Source organism: Salmo salar, chromosome ssa15 (assembly GCF_905237065.1).
Source record: "Salmo salar chromosome ssa15, Ssal_v3.1, whole genome shotgun sequence".
In the NCBI taxonomy this organism is placed as follows: domain Eukaryota; kingdom Metazoa; phylum Chordata; class Actinopteri; order Salmoniformes; family Salmonidae; genus Salmo; species Salmo salar.
In genome coordinates, this window is record NC_059456.1 from 13,669,621 (window position 1) to 13,694,660 (window position 25,040).

At 42.4% G+C, this 25,040-nt stretch overlaps 1 protein-coding gene across 2 annotated transcripts; it reads left to right on the forward strand.

The window, feature by feature from the left end:
- The first annotated feature begins 308 nt into the window (after nucleotides 1-308).
- LOC106570995 (kinesin-like protein KIF3C) lies at nucleotides 309-24,818 on the forward strand. 2 transcript variants are annotated; one of them, XM_045695472.1, is made up of 8 exons: nucleotides 309-2,700; nucleotides 14,900-15,001; nucleotides 18,016-18,138; nucleotides 18,316-18,434; nucleotides 18,643-18,759; nucleotides 19,417-19,516; nucleotides 22,600-22,757; nucleotides 23,147-24,818. In XM_045695472.1, exons 1-8 carry the CDS (start codon nucleotides 1,282-1,284, stop codon nucleotides 23,232-23,234), a joined length of 2,226 nt encoding a protein of 741 aa, XP_045551428.1. In that variant the 5' UTR covers nucleotides 309-1,281; the 3' UTR covers nucleotides 23,235-24,818. The 2 variants fall into 2 exon arrangements, with proteins under 2 accessions (XP_045551428.1, XP_045551429.1); XM_045695473.1 differs by lacking the exon at nucleotides 23,147-24,818 and having other exon boundaries at nucleotides 19,417-19,545; nucleotides 22,600-22,720.
- Nucleotides 24,819-25,040: the final 222 nt, after the last annotated feature.

Sequence of the window (25,040 nt, forward strand, 5' to 3'; positions counted from 1 at the left end):
GAATAAGTCTGTAATGTAACAAAATGTGTAAAAAGTCAAGGGTTCTCTAATTGCTCATTATTCCGGACTCTGAAATTGCTCCTTCTGATATTTCTTCATTTCTTAATTTACATTGTTTGAATTATGTGTATATTGTTTTGTATTACTAGGTATTATTACCGAACTGTTAGATGTAGAAACATAAACATTTAGCTGCACCTGCGATAACGTATGCAAATCTGTGAATGCGTCCAATAAATTTGATTTGACTTAATAATAAAAAACTCAATTTCCCATGGTCCCGTCATTGCGTTCTGCAGTGGGTGTAGCTGAATGAGGTAATGATGTGTTTGTCTCCTCTCTGTTCATCCTGAAACTCGCTCTCAGTTCTTTAATGGAGCCGTAGCATCTCCTCTGCGGTACGAGAGCATCAGGCTGTATCTCCGGGCACCAAGGCAGGATGAAAACCCGTTGGTATGTGTTTTTATTGACCGGGACGTGTGAAGGCGGAGCTGGCTTTATTATCGAATGAACCCCCCGGTTAACGGACAGACAACCGGACAGAATGCACCGGGACCTCAACGGAACCGTCGTGATTATTGATCTAACCCAGTGAGGTGTGTTTAATACCGCTAGATAACGCAAGCCGTTCTGTGGATTAAATCATATTGTTGACGGTGAGAAACACACTGATGGATTGGTTAAAGAATGAGAATATAATATCTACAACATTATTGTATAATAATCTATATGATATGGCCAGGTGGGGATTCTGCCAGAGAGATTGAAGATAAAAATAGACAGAGACAGAATGATATTCGACAGACTAATAAATGCACTAATATTTTAACTGTGGGACCGACGACAGATTCTGATTATTAATATTATTGATAAATAGGCTAATTTAATGTTATTTGTAAACAAGCTAATTTGTCATTAGCATGGCAGGACTAGAGGCCTGGTGTTCAGTGTTACGTTGTTATCATCCAGTCAGATAGGACTCATGTATTACTCTGTTACCTATTCTATATTTTACTGTTTGACTACACAAAGAACTAGTAAGTTCATTAATAATGACCTGATAATAACATGGTAGACCTATGAATTTGTTTATTTAGCACCATTGTGTTAAATTCAGTACTAGGCCACCAAGTGATACAGCAAGCTACATTATCCCAGTAGGATCATTACCTGGTAAATACCAGCAAGAACAGTGTCCAGTAAGGAGAAAGAGATTAACTGATAATAACAAATGTTAATTTCTATAAATCTCTAATAATAGTTAACTGAAAGCCACTTCAGATGTCTAAGGTAAAGAGTAGTGAGACGGTGAAGGTTGTGGTTCGCTGTCGCCCATTAAACCGGAAAGAGGCAGCTGGTGTTACCGGGACACCAGGAGGAAAGGGCGGGATCGTAGAGATGGACGTACATCGGGGTCAGGTGGTCTTACGGAACCCTCACGCTCTGCCCGGCGAGCCGCAGAAGACGTTTACGTTCGACTCTGTGTATGACGCATCGTCTAAACAACGTGACCTGTACGATGAGACGGTACGCCCGCTTATCCACTCAGTCCTGGATGGGTTTAACGGAACCATCTTTGCCTACGGCCAGACGGGCACCGGAAAGACCTACACCATGCAGGGGGCGTGGCTAGAGCCAGAGAGGCGGGGCGTCATCCCCAACGCCTTCGAACACGTCTTCACCCAGATCTCCCGCTCCGCCGCCGACCGCCAGTACCTGGTCAGAGCCTCTTACCTGGAGATCTACCGAGAGGAGATCAGGGATCTACTGGATCCCAACGTGCACGCCCCTCATGTCCCCAACGTGCACACCCAGCCCCCCCACATCCTGGAGCTGAGAGAGAGCCCGGAGAGCGGGGTGTATGTGCGTGACCTGACGTCATGCGTGTGTAAGAGCGTGAAGGAGATAGAGGAGCTGATGAACGTAGGGAACCAGGTGCGCTCGGTGGGAGCGACAGACATGAACGAACACTCTTCCCGTTCCCACACCCTGTTCCTCATCACGGTGGAGTGTTCCCAGACGGGGCCGGAGGGACGGCAGCACATCAGGGTAGGCCGGCTCAACCTGGTTGACCTGGCGGGCAGCGAGCGGCAGGCCAAGACGGGCGTCCACGGAGAACGCCTGAAGGAGGCCGCTAAGATCAACCTGTCTTTGTCAGCGCTAGGCAACGTGATCTCAGCCCTGGCAGACGGGCGTAGCGGCCACGTTCCGTACCGGGACTCCAAACTGACCCGGTTATTACAGGATTCCCTAGGAGGGAACGCCAAGACAGTGATGGTGGCTACGCTAGGCCCCGCCCCCCAACACTACGAGGAGACCCTCACCACGCTCCGCTACGCTAACAGAGCTAAGAACATCAAGAACCAGCCAAGAGTTAACGAAGACCCTAAAGACGCCCTGCTCAGAGAGTTCCAGAAGGAGATCGCACGGCTCCGTGCACAGCTCAGCCACAGGGAAGGGAGGGGCAAACACAGGAAGGAGGATGGCTGTGACGGAGAAGGGGATGAGGAGGGAGAAGAGGAGGTGGAGAAGGAGAGGAACCTGCAGGAGGAGAGGCTGGAAGAGGAGAAGGAGGCCATCAGAGAAGATGGATCACTATTGGCTGTGGAGAAGCAGAGGCTTCTGGGAGAGAAGGAGATAATGATGGGAGATCTGAGGAAGGAGCGGGACACCACCGAGCAGTTGACTGCCAAGTACAAGGTACACACACACATATAGATAGTATTTATCCCTCCCTCCTCCCTTCCTCCTCTCCTGCTCGGCTCATCTCCCCTTCCTCTCTCACCCTCTTCCCCTCCTGCTGTTTCCTTCCTTCCTGCTGGATTTCTCCTTCTTACCCCCTTCCCTCAGCCCCAACCAACCCTTTAGTATGTGATTGTCTATTTCACTTTTGTTAAAACAAAGGGTCATAAAGGGCAGCCGAGAAGGCACACAGAGTTCATTAATATTAACAATTGATATGCTAATCCTTTGCACATGAACGTTCACTCATTCGGGAACAATTGCAATCAATATATATTTACGCTCAGTGTGTGTCGGGATCCTTGTTGGAGAGTTCTGTTCTGTTGGAGAGTTTTGTCCGCGTTCTCTCTCTGTTAGAATGGTTCTTTCAAAGCGACATTCATTAATGTCGTTATAGAATGGATGTTTCGTCGGTCTTCGCGTTCAATGATATAATTTCTAGCTGCAGACTATTAATTAATATCAAAGACTTGTTATTATTCTGTCGGTATCGATAGTCTAAAAGTTTAACCACGTGGTATAGTTAACTTTCAGTAGAGGAATTGGATGGTCAAAACTTGGCTCTCTCTTCTGAGGTAAGCTGGTCTCCAGAAAGTAAATCAGGGTGGGGGTTTTATACGTGAACATAGAACAGGCTTGTCACATGACGCCTGGTCCTGTCTGTGTCCCTGGGGGGGCATGCCGATGACTGATTTAAGCTTTGAACAGAAATACATTCTATCACATTAACATCAGTACATAGCATCTCAACGTATTACAAATATCTTTATCCTTATTAATACATTTTATACAACCATTTAGATGCAAGTCCCCATAGCTGAGGCTATTATATAAACAGTATTATGGTAATATGGCTATATTGTCTCTTCTGAGTATCACAAAATTTGTACCAAGCGGACCAGTTCGTTGCTGGATTCTTCACCGATCTTTTATACCTTCTCCAGAACATAAATGTCGTTCGGTTCCCCAATTCTGTGAGTTGGAAGAATTTCCTTGGTGTCTATGAAACCCCTCTGTGTCTCAACTGGGCCAGGCGGCAGGACATTCTCCTTTAGAATTTTACGACCGTTTTCACAGGGCCTGGGTAGGGAGAGGTAGGTAGGGGGATGGTACAAGGGGGAGGGGGTCAACTGTGCTCCCTGTTCCCAGAGAGAGGGCAACGTCATGACAATGGGCAAAAGAATACAGACACTGGACAGAGGAACTCTGCCTAGAAGGCCAGCATCCCAGAGTCGCCTCTTCACTGTTGACGTTGAGAGTGGTGTTTTGTGGGTACTATTTAATGAAGCTGCCAGTTGAGGACTGGTCAACTAGTCTAAAGAAGGCCAGTTTTATTGCTTCTTTAATCAGGACAACAGTTTTCAGCTGTGCTAACATAATTGTAAAAGGGTTTTTTAATGATCAATTAGCCTTTTAAAATGATACACGTGGATTAGCTAACACAACGTGCCATTGGAACACAGGAGTGATTGTTGCTGATAATGGGCCTCTGTACGCCTAAATAGATATTCCATAAAAAATCTGCCGTTTCCAGCTACAATAGTAATTTACAACATTAACAATATCTACGCTGTATTTCTGATCAATTTGATGTTATTTTAATCGACAAAAACAAGGACATTTCTAAGTGACCCCAAACTTTTTAATGGCAGAGTACATAAAAGCCCTTTAACCAAATTCAGTTCGGACATTTGGAACAGTTAGCAGGATAAAGTCCAGCGAACGAAGAGTACCCACCACATTTCTGAACAAAAAAATTGCCCAAATAAAATGGTAGTAAATCTCAAATGGCTTTATAAATAAAAGTATACCAGTGACTAGAGGTTGACCGATTATGATTTTTCAACCCCGAAACCGATACCGATTATTAGGGGGGCAAAAAAAAACGGCCGATACCGATTACTCAGATGATTTTATTGTTTCATTTATTTATTTGTAATAATGACAATTACAACAATACTGAATGAAAACTTATTTTAACTTAATATAATACATCAATAAAATCAATTTAGCCTCAAATAAATAATGAAACATGTTCAATTTGATTTAAATAATATATATTGTATTGTATTGGAGAAGAATGTAAAAGTGCAATATGTGCCATGTAAAAAAGCTAATGTTTAAGTTCCTTGCTCAGAACATGAGAACATATGAAAGCTGGTGGTTCCTTTTAACATGAGTCTTCAATATTCCCAGGTAAGATGTTTTAAGTTGTAGTTATTATAGGACTATTTCTCTCTATACCATTTGTATTACATATACCTTAGACTATTGGATGTTCTTATAGGCACTTTAGTATTGCCAGTGTAGCAATATAGCTTCCGTCCCTCTCCTCGCTCCTACCTGGGCTCAAACCAGGAACACATCGACCACAGCCACCCTCGAAGCAGCGTTACCCATGCAGAGGAAGGGAAAAAACTACTCCAGTCTCAGAGCGAGTGACGTTTGCAACACTATTAGCGCGCACCCGGCTAACTAGCTAGCCATTTCACATCGGTTACACCAGCCTAATCTTGGGAGTTGACAGGCTTGAAGTCATAAACAGCGCAATGCATTGCGAAGGGCTGCTGGCAAAATGCACGAAAGTGCTGTTTTGAATGAAAGCTTACGAGCCTGCTGGTGCCTATCACCACTCAGTCAGACTGCTCTATCAAATCATAGACTTAATTATAATATAATAACACACAGAAACACGAGCCTTAGGTCATTAATATGGTCGAATCCGGAAACTATCATCTCGAAAACAAAACGTTATTCCTGTTACATTGCACAACCTTCAGTGTTATGTCATAATTACATAAAATTCTGGCAAATTAGTTCGCAACGAGCCAGGCGGCCCAAATTGTTGCATATACCCTGACTGCATGCAATGAACGCTTTATGTACCACCTGCACTGAGAATGGCAAAGAAACAGGCTATAACAGGCTATAACAGGCTGTAGCAGACTATTACAGACAATAAAAGGCTATAACAGGCTATAACAGGCTGTAGCAGACTATAATAGGCTATTTATAATTTTTGTATTTTTTATTTAACCTTTATTTAACTAGGCAAGTCAGTTAAGAACATATTCTTATTTACAATGACGGCCTAACCCGGACGACAATGGGCCAATTGTGCGCCGCACTATGGGACTCCCAATTACGGCCGGATGTGATACAGCCTGGATTCGAACCAGGGACTGTAGTGACACCTCTTGCACTGAGATGCAGTGCCTTAGACCGCTGCGCCACTGTTATAACAGGCTATAACAGGATTTAACAGGCTATAACAGGAAATAAGACTATAACAGACTATAACAGGTTATAACAGATTAACAGGCTGTAACAGACTATAACAGATTATAACAGACTTTAAAAGGCTATAACAGGCTATAACAGACTATAACAGGTTATAACATGCTATAACAGGTTGTAACAGACTATAACAGATTATAACAGGCTATAACAGACTATAACAGGCTATAACAGACTATAACAGGCTATAACAGACTATAACAGATTATAACAGACTATAACAGATTATAACAGACTATAACAGACTATAACAGGCTGTAACAGGCTATAACAGGCTATAACAGACTATAACAGGTTATAACAGACTAACAGGCTATAACAGAATATAACAGAATATAACAGATTATAACAGGCTATAACAGACTATAACAGGCTATAACAGACTATAACAGGTTATAACAGACTAACAGGCTATAACAGGTTATAACAGACTATAACAGATTATAACAGGCTATAACAGACTATAACAGGCTATAACAGACTATAACAGGTTAAAACAGGCTGTAACAGGCTATAACAGGCTCACTGGCTGTAGCGTGGAGAGAGGTTGTCAGGCAGAGTACAGTGTATGTGTTTGTGTGTGTGTGTGTGTGTGTGTGTGTGTGTGTGTGTGTGTGTGTGTGTGTGTGTGTGTGTGTGTGTGTGTGTGTGAAGAGATGAATGGGCCCTTTACTGATGCTAACGCACTGTGACAGAACAAAAAGGGCTGCAAATTGCGCAGTCACACACACACACACACACACACACACACACACACACACACACACACACAAAAGGGCAGTACAAAACAAAGAACCTTTCATTTACGATCTGCTGTATGGTACCTCTCTTCTCTCTATTAGTATGTTATACAGTATCTCTCTTCTCTCCATTAGTATGTTATACAGTATCTCTCTTCTCTCCATTAGTATGTTATACAGTATCTCTCTTCTCTCCATTAGTATGTTATACAGTATCTCTCTTCTCTCTATTAGTATGTTATACAGTACCTCTCTTCTCTCCATTAGTATGTTATACAGTATCTCTCTTCTCTCCATTAGTATGTTATACAGTATCTCTCTTCTCTTCATTAGTATGTTATACAGTACCTCTCTTCTCTCCATTAGTATGTTATACAGTACCTCTCTTCATTAGTATGTTATACAGTACCTCTCTTCTCTCCATTAGTATGTAATACAGTATCTCTCTTCTCTTCATTAGTATGTTATACAGTATCTCTCTTCTCTTCATTAGTATGTTATACAGTATCTCTCTTCTCTCCATTAGTATGTTATACAGTATCTCTCTTCTCTCCATTAGTATGTTATACAGTATCTCTCTTCTCTCCATTAGTATGTTATACAGTATCTCTCTTCTCTTCATTAGTATGTTATACCGTACCTCTCTTCATTAGTATGTTATACAGTATCTCTCTTCTCTTCATTAGTATGTTATACAGTACCTCTCTTCTCTCCATTAGTATGTTATACAGTATCTCTCTTCTCTTCATTAGTATGTTATACAGTATCTCTCTTCTCTTCATTAGTATGTTATACAGTATCTCTCTTCTCTTCATTAGTATGTTATACAGTATCTCTCTTCTCTTCATTAGTATGTTATACAGTATCACTCTTCTCTCCATTAGTATGTTATACAGTATCTCTCTTCTCTCTATTAGTATGTTATACAGTACCTCTCTTCTCTCCATTAGTATGTTATACAGTATCTCTCTTCTCTCCATTAGTATGTTATACAGTATCTCTCTTCTCTTCATTAGTATGTTATACAGTATCTCTCTTCTCTCCATTAGTATGTTATACAGTATCTCTCTTCTCTCCATTAGTATGTTATACAGTACCTCTCTTCTCTCCATTAGTATGTAATACAGTATCTCTCTTCTTTCCATTAGTATGTTATACAGTATCTCTCTTCTCTCTATTAGTATGTTATACAGTATCTCTCTTCTCTCCATTAGTATGTTATACAGTATCTCTCTTCTCTCCATTAGTATGTTATACAGTATCTCTCTTCTCTCCATTAGTATGTTATACAGTATCTCTCTTCTCTCTATTAGTATGTTATACAGTATCTCTCTTCTCTTCATTAGTATGTTATACAGTACCTCTCTTCATTAGTATGTTATACAGTATCTCTCTTCTCTTCATTAGTATGTTATACAGTACCTCTCTTCATTAGTATGTTATACAGTATCTCTCTTCTCTTCATTAGTATGTTATACAGTACCTCTCTTCTCTTCATTAGTATGTTATACAGTATCTCTCTTCTCTCCATTAGTATGTTATACAGTATCTCTCTTTTCTCCATTAGTATGTTATACAGTATCTCTCGTCTCTCCATTAGTATGTTATACAGTATGTCTCTTCTCTTCATTAGTATGTTATACAGTATCTCTCTTCCCTCTATTAGTATGTTATACAGTATCTCTCTTCTCTTCATTAGTATGTTATACAGTACCTCTCTTCATTAGTATGTTATACAGTATCTCTCTTCTCTTCATTAGTATGTTATACAGTACCTCTCTTCTCTTCATTAGTATGTTATACAGTATCTCTCTTCTCTCCATTAGTATGTTATACAGTATCTCTCTTCTCTCCATTAGTATGTTATACAGTACCTCTCTTCTCTCCATTAGTATGTTATACAGTATCTCTCTTCTCTCCATTAGTATGTTATACAGTATCTCTCTTCTCTTCATTAGTATGTTATACAGTATCTCTCTTCTCTCTATTAGTATGTTATACAGTATCTCTCTTCTCTTCATTAGTATGTTATACAGTACCTCTCTTCATTAGTATGTTATACAGTATCTCTCTTCTCTTCATTAGTATGTTATACAGTACCTCTCTTCATTAGTATGTTATACAGTATCTCTCTTCTCTTCATTAGTATGTTATACAGTACCTCTCTTCATTAGTATGTTATACAGTATCTCTCTTCTCTTCATTAGTATGTTATACAGTACCTCTCTTCATTAGTATGTTATACAGTATCTCTCTTCTCTTCATTAGTATGTTTTACAGTATCTCTCTTCTCTTCATTAGTATGTTATACAGTACCTCTCTTCATTAGTATGTTATACAGTATCTCTCTTCTCTTCATTAGTATGTTATACAGTACCTCTCTTCTCTTCATTAGTATGTTATACAGTATCTCTCTTCTCTCCATTAGTATGTTATACAGTATCTCTCTTCTCTCCATTAGTATGTTATACAGTACCTCTCTTCTCTCCATTAGTATGTTATACAGTATCTCTCTTCTCTCCATTAGTATGTTATACAGTATCTCTCTTCTCTTCATTAGTATGTTATACAGTATCTCTCTTCTCTTCATTAGTATGTTATACAGTATCTCTCTTCTCTCCATTAGTATGTTATACAGTATCTCTCTTCTCTCCATTAGTATGTTATACAGTATCTCTCTTCTCTCCATTAGTATGTTATACAGTATCTCTCTTCTCTTCATTAGTATGTTATACCGTACCTCTCTTCATTAGTATGTTATACAGTATCTCTCTTCTCTTCATTAGTATGTTATACAGTACCTCTCTTCTCTCCATTAGTATGTTATACAGTATCTCTCTTCTCTTCATTAGTATGTTATACAGTATCTCTCTTCTCTTCATTAGTATGTTATACAGTATCTCTCTTCTCTTCATTAGTATGTTATACAGTATCTCTCTTCTCTTCATTAGTATGTTATACAGTATCACTCTTCTCTCCATTAGTATGTTATACAGTATCTCTCTTCTCTCTATTAGTATGTTATACAGTACCTCTCTTCTCTCCATTAGTATGTTATACAGTATCTCTCTTCTCTCCATTAGTATGTTATACAGTATCTCTCTTCTCTTCATTAGTATGTTATACAGTATCTCTCTTCTCTCCATTAGTATGTTATACAGTATCTCTCTTCTCTCCATTAGTATGTTATACAGTACCTCTCTTCTCTCCATTAGTATGTAATACAGTATCTCTCTTCTCTCCATTAGTATGTTATACAGTATCTCTCTTCTCTCTATTAGTATGTTATACAGTATCTCTCTTCTCTCCATTAGTATGTTATACAGTATCTCTCTTCTCTCCATTAGTATGTTATACAGTATCTCTCTTCTCTCCATTAGTATGTTATACAGTATCTCTCTTCTCTCTATTAGTATGTTATACAGTATCTCTCTTCTCTTCATTAGTATGTTATACAGTACCTCTCTTCATTAGTATGTTATACAGTATCTCTCTTCTCTTCATTAGTATGTTATACAGTACCTCTCTTCATTAGTATGTTATACAGTATCTCTCTTCTCTTCATTAGTATGTTATACAGTACCTCTCTTCTCTTCATTAGTATGTTATACAGTATCTCTCTTCTCTCCATTAGTATGTTATACAGTATCTCTCTTTTCTCCATTAGTATGTTATACAGTACCTCTCTTCTCTCCATTAGTATGTTATACAGTATCTCTCGTCTCTCCATTAGTATGTTATACAGTATGTCTCTTCTCTTCATTAGTATGTTATACAGTATCTCTCTTCCCTCTATTAGTATGTTATACAGTATCTCTCTTCTCTTCATTAGTATGTTATACAGTACCTCTCTTCATTAGTATGTTATACAGTATCTCTCTTCTCTTCATTAGTATGTTATACAGTACCTCTCTTCTCTTCATTAGTATGTTATACAGTATCTCTCTTCTCTCCATTAGTATGTTATACAGTACCTCTCTTCTCTCCATTAGTATGTTATACAGTATCTCTCTTCTCTCCATTAGTATGTTATACAGTATCTCTCTTCTCTTCATTAGTATGTTATACAGTATCTCTCTTCTCTCTATTAGTGTTATACAGTATCTCTCTTCTCTTCATTAGTATGTTATACAGTACCTCTCTTCATTAGTATGTTATACAGTATCTCTCTTCTCTTCATTAGTATGTTATACAGTACCTCTCTTCATTAGTATGTTATACAGTATCTCTCTTCTCTTCATTAGTATGTTATACAGTACCTCTCTTCATTAGTATGTTATACAGTATCTCTCTTCTCTTCATTAGTATGTTATACAGTACCTCTCTTCATTAGTATGTTATACAGTATCTCTCTTCTCTTCATTAGTATGTTTTACAGTATCTCTCTTCTCTTCATTAGTATGTTATACAGTACCTCTCTTCATTAGTATGTTATACAGTATCTCTCTTCTCTTCATTAGTATGTTATACAGTACCTCTCTTCTCTTCATTAGTATGTTATACAGTATCTCTCTTCTCTCCATTAGTATGTTATACAGTATCTCTCTTCTCTCCATTAGTATGTTATACAGTACCTCTCTTCTCTCCATTAGTATGTTATACAGTATCTCTCTTCTCTCCATTAGTATGTTATACAGTATCTCTCTTCTCTTCATTAGTATGTTATACAGTATCTCTCTTCTCTTCATTAGTATGTTATACAGTATCACTCTTCTCTCCATTAGTATGTTATACAGTATCTCTCTTCTCTCTATTAGTATGTTATACAGTACCTCTCTTCTCTCCATTAGTATGTTATACAGTATCTCTCTTCTCTCCATTAGTATGTTATACAGTATCTCTCTTCTCTTCATTAGTATGTTATACAGTATCTCTCTTCTCTCCATTAGTATGTTATACAGTATCTCTCTTCTCTCCATTAGTATGTTATACAGTATCTCTCTTCTCTCCATTAGTATGTTATACAGTACCTCTCTTCTCTCCATTAGTATGTAATACAGTATCTCTCTTCTCTCCATTAGTATGTTATACAGTATCTCTCTTCTCTCTATTAGTATGTTATACAGTATCTCTCTTCTCTCCATTAGTATGTTATACAGTATCTCTCTTCTCTCCATTAGTATGTTATACAGTATCTCTCTTCTCTCCATTAGTATGTTATACAGTATCTCTCTTCTCTCTATTTGTATGTTATACAGTATCTCTCTTCTCTTCATTAGTATGTTATACAGTACCTCTCTTCATTAGTATGTTATACAGTTTCTCTCTTCTCTTCATTAGTATGTTATACAGTACCTCTCTTCATTAGTATGTTATACAGTATCTCTCTTCTCTTCATTAGTATGTTATACAGTACCTCTCTTCTCTTCATTAGTATGTTATACAGTATCTCTCTTCTCTCCATTAGTATGTTATACAGTATCTCTCTTTTCTCCATTAGTATGTTATACAGTACCTCTCTTCTCTCCATTAGTATGTTATACAGTATCTCTCGTCTCTCCATTAGTATGTTATACAGTATGTCTCTTCTCTTCATTAGTATGTTATACAGTATCTCTCTTCCCTCTATTAGTATGTTATACATTATCTCTCTTCTCTTCATTAGTATGTTATACAGTACCTCTCTTCATTAGTATGTTATACAGTATCTCTCTTCTCTTCATTAGTATGTTATACAGTACCTCTCTTCTCTTCATTAGTATGTTATACAGTATCTCTCTTCTCTCCATTAGTATGTTATGCAGTATCTCTCTTCTCTCCATTAGTATGTTATACAGTACCTCTCTTCTCTCCATTAGTATGTTATACAGTACCTCTCTCCATTAGTATGTTATACAGTATCTCTCTTCTCTTCATTAGTATGTTATACAGTACCTCTCTTCATTAGTATGTTATACAGTATCTCTCTTCTCTTCATTAGTATGTTATACAGTACCTCTCTTCATTAGTATGTTATACAGTATCTCTCTTCTCTTCATTAGTATGTTATACAGTACCTCTCTTCTCTTCATTAGTATGTTATACAGTATCTCTCTTCTCTCCATTAGTATGTTATACAGTATCTCTCTTCTCTCCATTAGTATGTTAAACAGTACCTCTCTTCTCTCCATTAGTATGTTATACAGTATCTCTCTTCTCTCCATTAGTATGTTATACAGTATCTCTCTTCTCTTCATTAGTATGTTATACAGTATCTCTCTTCTCTCCATTAGTATGTTATACAGTATCTCTCTTCTCTCCATTAGTATGTTATACAGTACCTCTCTTCTCTCCATTAGTATGTAATACAGTATCTCTCTTCTCTCCATTAGTATGTTATACAGTATCTCTCTTCTCTCTATTATTATGTTATACAGTATCTCTCTTCTCTCCATTAGTATGTTATACAGTATCTCTCTTCTCTCCATTAGTATGTTATACAGTATCTCTCTTCTCTCTATTAGTATGTTATACAGTATCTCTCTTCTCTTCATTAGTATGTTATACAGTACCTCTCTTCATTAGTATGTTATACAGTATCTCTCTTCTCTCCATTAGTATGTTATACAGTATCTCTCTTCTCTCCATTAGTATGTTATACAGTATCTCTCTTCTCTCCATTAGTATGTTATACAGTATCTCTCTTCTCTTCATTAGTATGTTATACAGTACCTCTCTTCTCTCTATTAGTATGTTATACAGTATCTCTCTTCTCTTCATTAGTATGTTATACAGTACCTCTCTTCATTTGTATGTTATACAGTATCTCTCTTCTCTTCATTAGTATGTTATACAGTACCTCTCTTCATTAGTATGTTATACAGTATCTCTCTTCTCTTCATTAGTATGTTATACAGTATCTCTCTTCTCTTCATTAGTATGTTATACAGTACCTCTCTTCTCTTCATTAGTATGTTATAAAGTATCTCTCTTCTCTCAATTAGTATGTTATACAGTACCTCTCTTCTCTCTCACTCAGTCGTTATGTAGAATGTAGGGGTCAGTATATAGAATGTAGGGGTCAGTATGTAGAATGTAGGGGTCAGTATGTAGAATGTAGGGGTCCGTATATAGAATGTAGGTTCAGTAAATAGAATCTAGGGGTCAGTATATAGAATATAGGGGTCAGTATGTAGAATGTAGGTGTCAGTATATAGAATGTAGGGGTCAGTATGTAGAATGTAGGGGTCAGTATATAGAATGTAGGGGTCAGTATGTAGAATGTAGGGGTCAGTATGTAGAATGTAGGGGTCAGTATATAGAATGTAGGGGTCTGTAGAATGTAGGGGTCAGTATATAGAATGTAGGGGTCAGTATGTAGAATGTAGGGGTCAGTATGTAGAATGTAGGGGTCAGTATGTAGAATGTAGGGGTCAGTATGTAGAATGTAGGGGTCAGTATGTAGAATGTAGGGGTCAGTATATAGAATGTAGGGGTCAGTATGTAGAATGTAGGGGTCAGTATATAGAATGTAGGGGTCAGTATGTAGAATGTAGGGGTCAGTATATAGAATGTAGGGGTCAGTATGTAGAATGTAGGGGTCAGTATGTAGAATGTAGGGGTCAGTATGTAGAATGTAGGGGTCAGTATATAGAATGTAGGGGTCAGTATGTAGAATGTAGGGGTCAGTATGTAGAATGTAAGGGTCAGTATGTAGAATGTAGGGGTCAATATGTAGAATGTAGGGGTCAGTATGTCATAGTCAGGGCTTAACTACAACAGTGTGTGTGTGTGTGTGTGTGTGTGTGTGTGTGTGTGTGTGTGTGTGTGTGTGTGTGTGTGTCAGAGGCTGGTGTGTGTGTGTGTGTGTGTGTGCGCGCGCGCCTGTGTGGTGTGTGTGTGTGTGTGTGTGTGTGTGTGTGTGTGTGTGTGTGTTTGTCGGAGGCTGATGATGTGTTTCTGCGTGTGTGTGTGTGTGTGTGTGTGTGTGTGTGTGTGTGTGTGTGTGTGTGTGTGTGTGTGTGTGTGTGTGTGTGTGTGTGTGTGTGTGTCGGAGGCTGATGATGTGTTTCTGCGTGTGTGTGTGTGTGTGTGTGTGTGTGTGTGTGTGTGTGTGTGTGTGTGTGTGTGTGTGTGTGTGTGTGTGTGTGTGTGTGTGTGTGTGTGTGTGTGTGTGTGTGTGTGTGTGTTGTGGTTGCTAGGTGATGGAGAGCAAGCTGCTGGTTGGAGGGAGGAACATTTTGGATCACACCAACGAACAGCAGAAGACCTTGGAGAAACGCAGACAGGAGATCGCTGAGCAGGTACCTCCTAGTAGACAACACTTTATTATGAACGTCAACACAACCTGTTTTCATCTGGTAGTTTTCCATCCAAATGGCGACAGGTTTTCATGCAAATATATTAAAATCTGCATATAAACAATATGAGCATTTTCCCACCAAAGATGTTTCCATCAAATTTACTTGTTGTGGATAAAATGATGTGATGACCTAGTAGCAATAACTTACAAGTTAAATGGTTTCCATCGCATTTTCAACTCTATTGATGGTTTTGTCACTAAGAATGTTGTGTTATATAGGAAGTGTTCCTTCTCTGGTATTGGTACATGTTGTGTTATATAGGAAGTGTTCCCTCTCTGGGACATGCCCTCTAGTCAGCATGTTGTGTTATATAGGAAGTGTTCCCTCTCTGGTATTGGTACATGTTGTGTTATATAGGGAGTGTTCCCTCTCTGGTATTGGTACCTGTGCTGTAGCTAACAGCTGGCAGATAGTGTGGGTATAGTCTACATGATGAGATTATTATGGACAAAAGCAAAATTATTTTTATTTAAATGGCAGCCAAGCATCGATGATCATGTCACCAGAATAAGACCCTCGATATTTATTGAAACGAGCATCAAGCTCTTAACTTATTTCATCTGTAGCCTAGTAAACCGCATGGTTTCCCCAGTCGTTGTGAGAGGACAACACACCATGTCATCGCGTGACTCCAAGTTTACTTCCATATGATGGTTATTATATACATTTTTGCGCGTGAAGGCGTTTCCACCACATTTCCTGCTTCATTAATTTTACCAACACAAAAAGATCCTATGTATTTTGTTTTGTTGTGTTTCCATCAGGCCTGTCTGTCATGAATGTGCTGAGAGTCGTGAAGCAAGTTCAGGGAGTGAGTGTTTTAATAAATAAACGAAACATAAACAACGCATCAACATGAAACGGAGTCAATAACGCCTGAGGAAAGAATCAAGGGGAGTGAATGTTTTAATAACTTAAACACAAACCAAAAACACACCGACATGAAAACAGAGTCAATAACACCTGAGGAAAGAACCACGGGGAGTGACAGATAGAGGGAAGATAATCAAGGAGGTGATGGAGTCCAGGTGAGTGTCATGAGGCGCTGGTGCGCTTGACGATGGTGACAGGTGTGCGGGGTAATCAGTAGCCTGATGACCTAGAGGCCGGAGAGAGAGTATACGTGACACTGTCGTGACATTTTCTATTCGACTTGTACTTTACGCGTGTAAAAAGGTTGGATGGAAACCTGTTTAGAGTCAAACAAATCACTTAAAAAGTAGGCTCCCTGCGCATGTTCATCCTCTCTACAGTAAATACTTACCCTAACCCTGAATTGGGTTTCCACTGCTGTCTGCTTGGTCCTTGCCACTCATCTCTACTCAGGCTACTTTCACCTCTGTTTTAGAGAATTTTAATTAGAGCATTTAATTTCCAACATGCCATTTGTCTATAATTAGACCTAAGCAGCTTCTCTTCTGTCACTACTTGTTGCAGTAGAAGACGAAATAAAGCGTTACTCACCAGAATAATATAATAAATCGATAGAATGAATACATCAATAATAAGCCTAATCTAGTTGACTTCGGTAAAGTTTTCTCTTCCATTTCTGCTTGCAGATTATGTAGGGTCCAGGAAGAAAATGCAATTGCCTAACTAAAACAGTTGAAAGATTGTCCCTGCAAAATATAAAAATGACATCAGTTTGACCAATTTCAAGGAAATGAAAACCTGTGAAAGCGGTCCAACATGAACTGATAAGATTTCAGTTTGTCTTGGTCGGATGCATATTTTTGTGTGGTTGAAATTTTCAAATTCTCTTTAGATGCTGAAAGAAAGAAATCATATTTCTGTACTCCTATTCCCGAGACAAAATTAACATTTGGTGTCTAATTTTACTGCAAGAAATACTATTATAGAGATGTAGAGAGAGGGTGATGTTAATAAAGTTGTGTTTGTATTGTAGAGTTGTAGAGAGAGGGAGATGTTAATAAAGTTGTGTTTGTGTTGTAGAGAGAGCGAGATGTTTAATAAAGTTGTGTTTGTATTGTAGAGTCGTAGAGAGAGGGAGATGTTAATAAAGTTGTGTTTGTATTGTAGAGTCGTAGAGAGAGGGTGATGTTAATAAAGTTGTGTTTGTATTGTAGAGTGTAGAGAGAGGGAGATGTTAATAAAGTTGTGTTTGTATTGTAGAGTCGTAGAGAGAGGGAGATGTTAATAAAGTTGTGTTTGTATTGTAGAGTCGTAGAGAGAGGAAGATGTTAATAAAGTTGTGTTTGTATTGTAGAGTCATAGAGAGAGGGAGATGTTAATAAAGTTGTGTTTGTATTGTAGAGTCGTAGAGAGAGGGAGATGTTAATAAAGTTGTGTTTGTATTGTAGAGTCGTAGAGAGAGGGAGATGTTAATAAAGTTGTGTTTGTATTGTAGAGTCGTAGAGAGAGGGAGATGTTAATAAAGTTGTGTTTGTATTGTAGAGTTGTAGAGAGAGGGAGATGTTAATAAAGTTGTGTTTGTATTGTAGAGTCGTAGAGAGAGGGAGATGTTTAATAAAGTTGTGTTTGTATTGTAGAGTTGTAGAGAGAGGGAGATGTTAATAAAGTTGTGTTTGTATTGTAGAGTCGTAGAGAGAGGGAGATGTTAGTAAAGTTGTGTTTGTATTGTAGAGTCGTAGAGAGAGGGAGATGTTAATAAAGTTGTGTTTGTATTGTAGTCGTAGAGAGAGGGAGATGTTAATAAAGTTGTGTTTGTATTGTAGAGAGAGGGAGATGTTGATAAAGTTGTGTTTGTATTGTAGAGCGAGGGAGATGTTAATAAAGTTGTTTTTGTATTGTAGAGAGAGGGAGATGTTAATAAAGTTGTGTTTGTATTGTAGAGTTGTAGAGAGAGGGAGATGTTAATAAAGTTGTGTTTGTATTGTAGAGTCGTAGAGAGAGGGAGATGTTAATAAAGTTGTGTTTGTATTGTAGATTCGTAGAGAGAGGGAGATGTTAATAAAGTTGTGTTTGTATTGTAGAGTCGTAGAGAGAGGGAGATTTTGCAGCAGGTGATGGTTCAGGATGAAGAGACTCTAGAACTCAGAGAAACATTCTCCTCACTGCAACAGGAAGTGGAGGCCAAGACCAAGAAGCTCAAGAAGGTGAGACTTAAAACGCTGTATTGTTTGTCATTGATTGTATTGTTGTTGAAGTGACAAAAAAGTTATCTGTTGTAGCTCTATCTATCTGCTGTAGCTCTATGCTAAGCTTTAGTGTGTCTATTCCATCTGTTGTAGCTCTATGCTAAGCTGCAGTGTGTCTGTTCTACTGTGTTGTAGCTCTATGCTAGGCTGCAGTGTGTGAAGGCTGAGATCCAGGACGTTAATGATGAGCACGTCAGGAGTCGACAGGAGCTGGAGCAGACGCAGAACGAACTCACCAGAGAACTCAAGTTCAAGTAAGTCCAACACGCACACAAACAAAAACAGACACGCACACATAAATGATGTGATTACAGTCTGCTGTTCAAAAGTATATATTCTCTTTCCTGTGTGTGTGTGTGTGTGTGTGTGTGTGTGTGTGTGTGTGTGTGTGTGTGTGTGTGTGTGTGTGTGTGTGTGTGTGTGTGTGTGTGTGTGTGTGTGTGTGTGTGTGTGTGTGTGTAGGTATCTGATCATAGAGAACTTCATTCCTCCGGAGGAGAAGAATAAGATCATGAACAGACTGACCTTTGACCCTGAGGAGGACCAGTGGAAGTTCCAACTCCTCCCCCCCTCCGAGAGGTCTGGGGGTCTGGGGGGGTCTGGGGGTCTGGGTGTCTGGGGGTGTGGGGGTGTGGGGGTCTGGGACTGGGGGTCTGGGGGTGTGGGATTGGGGGTCTGGGGGTCTGTATCTGGGGGTCTGGGGGTCTGGGTGTCTGTATCTGGGGGTCTGTATCTGGGGGTCTGTATCTGGGGGTCTGGGTGTCTGGGGGTCTGGGGGTCTGGGTGTCTGGGGGTCTGGGTGTGTCTGTATCTGTGGGTCTGGGTGTGTGGATCTGGGTGTGTGTGTCGGTGTGTGTGTGTGTGTGTGTCTGTCTGTGTGACTCACGATTGAACAGCCATGGGTATGACTATAAACTAATATTTGGCAGTCTGGGCCACGTGCACAGGCTGACAGTAGACAGGCTGACAGTAGACAGGCTGACAGTAGACAGGCTGACAGTAGACAGGCTGACAGTAGACAGGCTGACAGTAGACAGGCTGACAGTACATGACCTACAGATTGTAGTCTAAAACCAAGACAAAGCAGGGTAGTACTGTTATCTGTCTAGCTGTGTGGAGAACAAGGTACTTTCTGTATCCGAGTGTCCATCTGGGACCTTTTGAATTGTTAGAATACTTCTGTAATATTATATATGTTAAATTACATTTTCTATGTTCTATTCTCTGTCGATTCAGTCAGATGAAGAAGAGACTAGCCTCGGCAGTCGGATACAAACGGCCAATCAGCCAGTACGCACGGGTCGCCTTAGCGATGGGAGCCCACTCCAGATACCGGGTAGGAGAGTGATGGAGGGAATGCACATGGTCAGTAGTTGTATAACCTCTTCCCCAGGCACAGCACATATACACCTGGGATATCAACCATTCAAAGATGTCCCAAACCAAATTTACACATTGAGGGCAAATTCTTAGGTCGTAAACAATTGTGGGATGTCTTGGCTCCTGGTCCAGTGAGTCTGCTGATTTAACTATGTCTTGGCTCCTGGTCCAGTGAGTCTGTGATTTAACTATTAGTTCGGACAGATCTGCCTTTATCGTGTAGTGTGGTTGTGTTACGAGCCGATCCAGGTGACTGACCAATAGAAACACGGCTGACACTGAGTATAATACCATTATTGTGAAATGTTTCCATGCTGTTTCCATGCTGTGGCAGAATAACGATGTCCCTAATAATCTTGGACGTAGATCAAAACACGGCAGTAGTTCACGCAGCCTACCCTGGCTGATCAAAACACGGCTGTAGTCGATGCAGCCTACCCTGGCTGACGTAGATCAAAACACGGCAGTAGTTGACGCACCTACCCTGGCTGACGTAGATCAAAACACGGCTGTAGTCGACGCAGCCTACCCTGGCTGATCAAAACACGGCTGTAGTCGACGCAGCCTACCCTGGCTGATGTAGATCAAAACACGGCTGTAGTTGACGCAGCCTACCCTGGCTGACGTAGATCAAAACACGGCTGTAGTTGACGCAGCCTACCCTGGCTGACGTAGATCAAAACACGGCTGTAGTCGACGCAGCCTACCCTGGCTGATGTAGATCAAAACACGGCTGTAGTCGACGCAGCCTACCCTGGCTGATGTAGATCAAAACACGGCTGTAGTTGACGCAGCCTACCCTGGCTGATGTAAATCAAAACACGGCTGTAGTTGACGCAGCCTACCCTGGCTGACGTAGATCAAAACACGGCTGTAGTTGACGCAGCCTACCCTGGCTGACGTAGATCAAAACACGGCTGTAGTTGACGCAGCCTACCCTGGCTGACGTAGATCAAAACACGGCTGTAGTTGACACAGCCTACCCTGGCTGATCAAAACACGGCTGTAGTCGACGCAGCCTACCCTGGCTGACGTAGATCAAAACACGGCTGTAGTTGACGCAGCCTACCCTGGCTGATCAAAACACGGCTGTAGTTGATGCAGCCTACCATGGTTGACGTAGATCAAAACACGGCTGTAGTCGACGCAGCCTACCCTGGCTGACGTAGATCAAAACACGGCTGTAGTCGACGCAGCCTACCCTGGCTGACGTAGATCAAAACACGGCTGTAGTTGACGCAGCCTACCCTGGCTGATCAAAACACGGCTGTAGTTGATGCAGCCTACCATGGTTGACGTAGATCAAAACACGGCTGTAGTCGACGCAGCCTACCCTGGCTGACGTAGATCAAAACACGGCTGTAGTCGACGCAGCCTACCCTGGCTGACGTAGATCAAAACACGGCTGTAGTCGACGCAGCCTACCCTGGCTGACGTAGATCAAAACACGGCTGTAGTCGACGCAGCCTACCCTGGCTGATCAAAATACGGCTGTAGTCGACGCAGCCTACGTCGGCGGATGCATCCTTGCAAACAGAACTGAAACAATCTAGCCAGGTTGATATGAAGATTTTAATTTGGTGACATGGCACAGTGTGACTTGATGATGGTGAAGTACTGAACCTGATGTACAGTGTGGGCGTGACCATACAATTCTATGGAAGTGACCTACTGAGTAGAGTATTTGTCATCATTTAATTTTGGCGAATCACACGACTGCGAGGTGTTTTGTAGGAAATGATTGGTTGGTAGATTAAGCCGATGTGAGTTTTTTCTGGTCTTTCTGCATTGGCTGATGAAGGCCCAATTCAACGTATTGGTCCACCACGCTCTTAGCACATTTACGCTGAAGTGTCTGGGATGGAGATTAGCAGGTATACATACCCTGGCCCCTGACCCTACCCTGGTCCCTGACCCACCCTACCCTACCCTGACCCTACCCTGACCCTACCCTGGCCCCTGACCTTACCCTGAATCTACCCTGGCCCCTGACCCTACCCTGGCCCCATGGACCCTACCCTGGTCCCTTACCCTACCCTGACCCTACCCTGCCCCCCTACCCTACCCTGGCCCCTTACCCTACCCTGGTCCCTACCCTACCCTGACCCTACCTTGGCCCCCACCCTACCCTGGTCCCTGACCCTACCCTGTCCCCTACCCTACCCTGGCCCCTTACCCTGGCCCCTGACCCTACCCTGGCCCCTGGTCCCCGACCCTACCCTGGCCTCTGACCCTACCCTGGTCCATTACCCTACCCTGACCCTACCCTGGCGCCTGACCCGACCCTAACCCTACCCTGGTCCCCTACCCTACCCTGCCCCCTGGCCCATACCCTGGCCCCTGACCCTACCCTGACACTACCCTGGCCCTTTACCCTGGCCCCTGACCCTGGTCCCCTACCCTACCCTGATCCCTGACCCTACCCTCGCCCCTGACCCTACCCTGGTCCCTGACCCTACCCTGACCCCTGTCCCTACCCTGACACACCCTACCCTGGTCCCAACCCTACCCTGGTCCCTTGCCCTACCCTGGTCCCTGGTCCCAACCCTACCCGGGCCCCTGCCCTACCCTGGCCCCTGACCCTGGTCGCTGGCCCTACCCTGGTCCCTAGCCCTACCCTGGCCCCTGACCCTACCCTGGCCCCTGACCCTGGTCTCTTTCCCTACCCTGGTCCCTGACCCTACCCTGGCCCCTAACCCTACCCTGGCCCCTGACCCTACCCTGGCCCCTGACCCTGACCCTACCCTGGCCCCAGTCCCTGGCCCCTGACCCTGGTCCCTGGCCCTACCCTGGTGCCTGACCCTACCCTGACCCCTGTCCCTACCCTGACCCCACCCGACCCTGGTTCCATACCATACACTGGCCCTACCCTGGCCCCTGGCCCTACCCTGCTACTGTACAGCTAAAATGACCTGACTGCTCTGTCTCTGTGTGTGTGTGTGTGTGTGTGTGTGTGTGTGTGTGTGTGTGTGTGTGTGTGTGTGTGTGTGTGTGTGTGTGTGTGTGTGTGTGTGTGTGTGTGTGTGTGTGTGTGTGTAGGCTGAGAACATCATGTTCCTGGAGCTGGACATGAGTCCTCCCACCACAGTCTCATTGGATCACTGGCCCTCAGAGGTGGGGCCTAACTGTAGCCCCTCTCCCACAGACAACGCCCCCTACAGGGAGAGAGCCACACGCGTCCGCAAGTCACGCTCCTGGTGAGACACACACCATAGACAATGATAGATGCCTCTAGTGGCCAACAGGCCATATTAGCATGGACAGCGCCATTGAGGGCTTCCACCATTTTAATGTAGTCAACTGGGTGGGACTTCCGGCTTCATTGGCTGATCCCTCCTGGTGACCCTGTTGGAGTCATGTCCAGGTCATCAGGAGGGATCAGCCTGTCATGAAGAAGATATTTGACTACTTCAAAATGATCACAGACACTATGATGCCTCACACAGTCTGCTGTCTGGCATGTTCTCCTATTGGCTGTCTCTATTCTCACCTCTTCACCTGCTCCTCTGCTATATGTCATATCCTGTCCCTCTGTGATTCTATATCCTGTCCCTGTGTGTGATGTCATATCATCTTCCTGTTCCAGGTGTCAGGCCCCACGAGCCATCACTTCCTCCTCCTCTACGGTTTCCCTGGCAACCCATTCTACAGCCACGCCCAGTACTGCCCAGTGAATACCGGCCTAACTCCCTACCTCTCCCTCTCTCTCTCTGGTCTACTCTTTACAGCAGCCTGCTAACTCCTCCCCTTTCCTCTCTTGACCAATCAGCTCTCAGGAGTGGGAAACCACTCAACAGTCTTTGCCTCTGCTGCCTCATGATTGGTTGATCACTGCCGTGGGAGGAGCCAAAGCCTGATTGACAGAAGCAGCTCTACTGCCTCAAGGACCCCACTACCCAGACTACCCTGGGGGAGTGAAGGAGAAACCATCCATCGTACTCTCCTCATTCCTGCAAGAGCTCTGTGTGTGTGTGTGTGCGTGTGCGTGCGTGTGCGTGCGTTCGCGTGGCAGCCCAGGGTAGTCAAAGGTGAAACTCACAATAAATTAAGATGGCTGGGGACTGATTTGTGGTGCTCAAAACAAGGTAGTTATTTAATAGAGGTTAGGGGAAAGGAGAGGTGAGAATTTCAACTGAAAGGCCTCTCAGGTAATTGGTGGGTCACTCTGTGTCCGGCGTGGCTGGTCCTCCGACCGCCTGTGTTAATGAACAAAACTAAATAGAGAGAGAGAGAGAGCGATGAGTCCGCAGATTCAGCCCGGGAATACGTCTCCTTCCTTTGGGGCAAAGAACAGGAAGAGAGAGAAACGGGTGAGTCAAACATTGCCTAGTCGTTGGATCGAGATGCTTATCATACTCACTCCAGCAGACGTACCCTCTGCCTGTCTGCCCAACCGCCCCCGTGGGCTAGACGTACCCTCTGCCTGTCTGCCCAACGGCCCCCGTGGGCTAGACGTACCCTCTGCCTGTCTGCCCAACCGGCCCCGTGGGCTAGACGTACCCTCTACCTGTCTGCCTAACGGCCCCCGTGGACTAGACGTACCCTCTGCCTGTCTGCCCAACCGCCCCCGTGGGCTAGATGTACCCTCTACCTGTCTGACTAACGGCCCCCGTGGACTAGACGTACCCTCTGCCTGTCTGCCCAACCGCCCCCGTGGGCTAGACGTACCCTCTACCTGTCTGCCCAACTGCCCCCGTGGGCGAGGCGTACCCTCTGCCTGTCTGCCCAACTGCCCCCGTGGGCGAGGCGTACCCTCTGCCTGTCTGCCCAACCGCCCCCGTGGCCTAGACGTACCCTCTGCCTCAGCGGAACTAGAGTTTTATACATGGGGTGTCCAGGGGGGGCCAAGGCTACTTCAGGGGGTCCATAGACCATGACAGAACAGTGTGTAACCCTAACCTGGCATCTAAGGAGAATGAATGAATCCTATGATTGCTGATTAGAGGTAGAAGTGATGATTCACTGAACCCGGAGTTCTTCAGATAGTGAGGTCCAAAAGGGTTACTTCACTAGAATTCTGTAACATATTATGAATAGTCAGTGTCTCTACCTCAGAACTGCGGCTCAATTTCTTTCTCACACACACACACACTGTACTGTACTGTACTGTACTGTACTGTTCTCACACACACTGTACTGTGCTGTTCTCACACACTGGAGAGACTTGGGTCACTCTGTTTTCATGAATATATAATCTGGTCTGTAAGTGTTGAACATCCTAAATATTTTCAGAAAATAAAGCTCAAGCATCAAGGAGATAAGATTAGCATTTGTGTGTAACATAAATTGCATAGTTTATTTACAAAAATGTAAATTTACAACAACAAAAAATGTTTGCAATTTGACATACCAGTTATCAAGCAGAAATTGACTTAATTTTGATGCCCATCAATATTACAAACTTACAGTTTCATATTTATGCTCATATATATTAAGTTAACCTCTATGGGCTAGGTGGGACGCTTACACCTACTCAACAG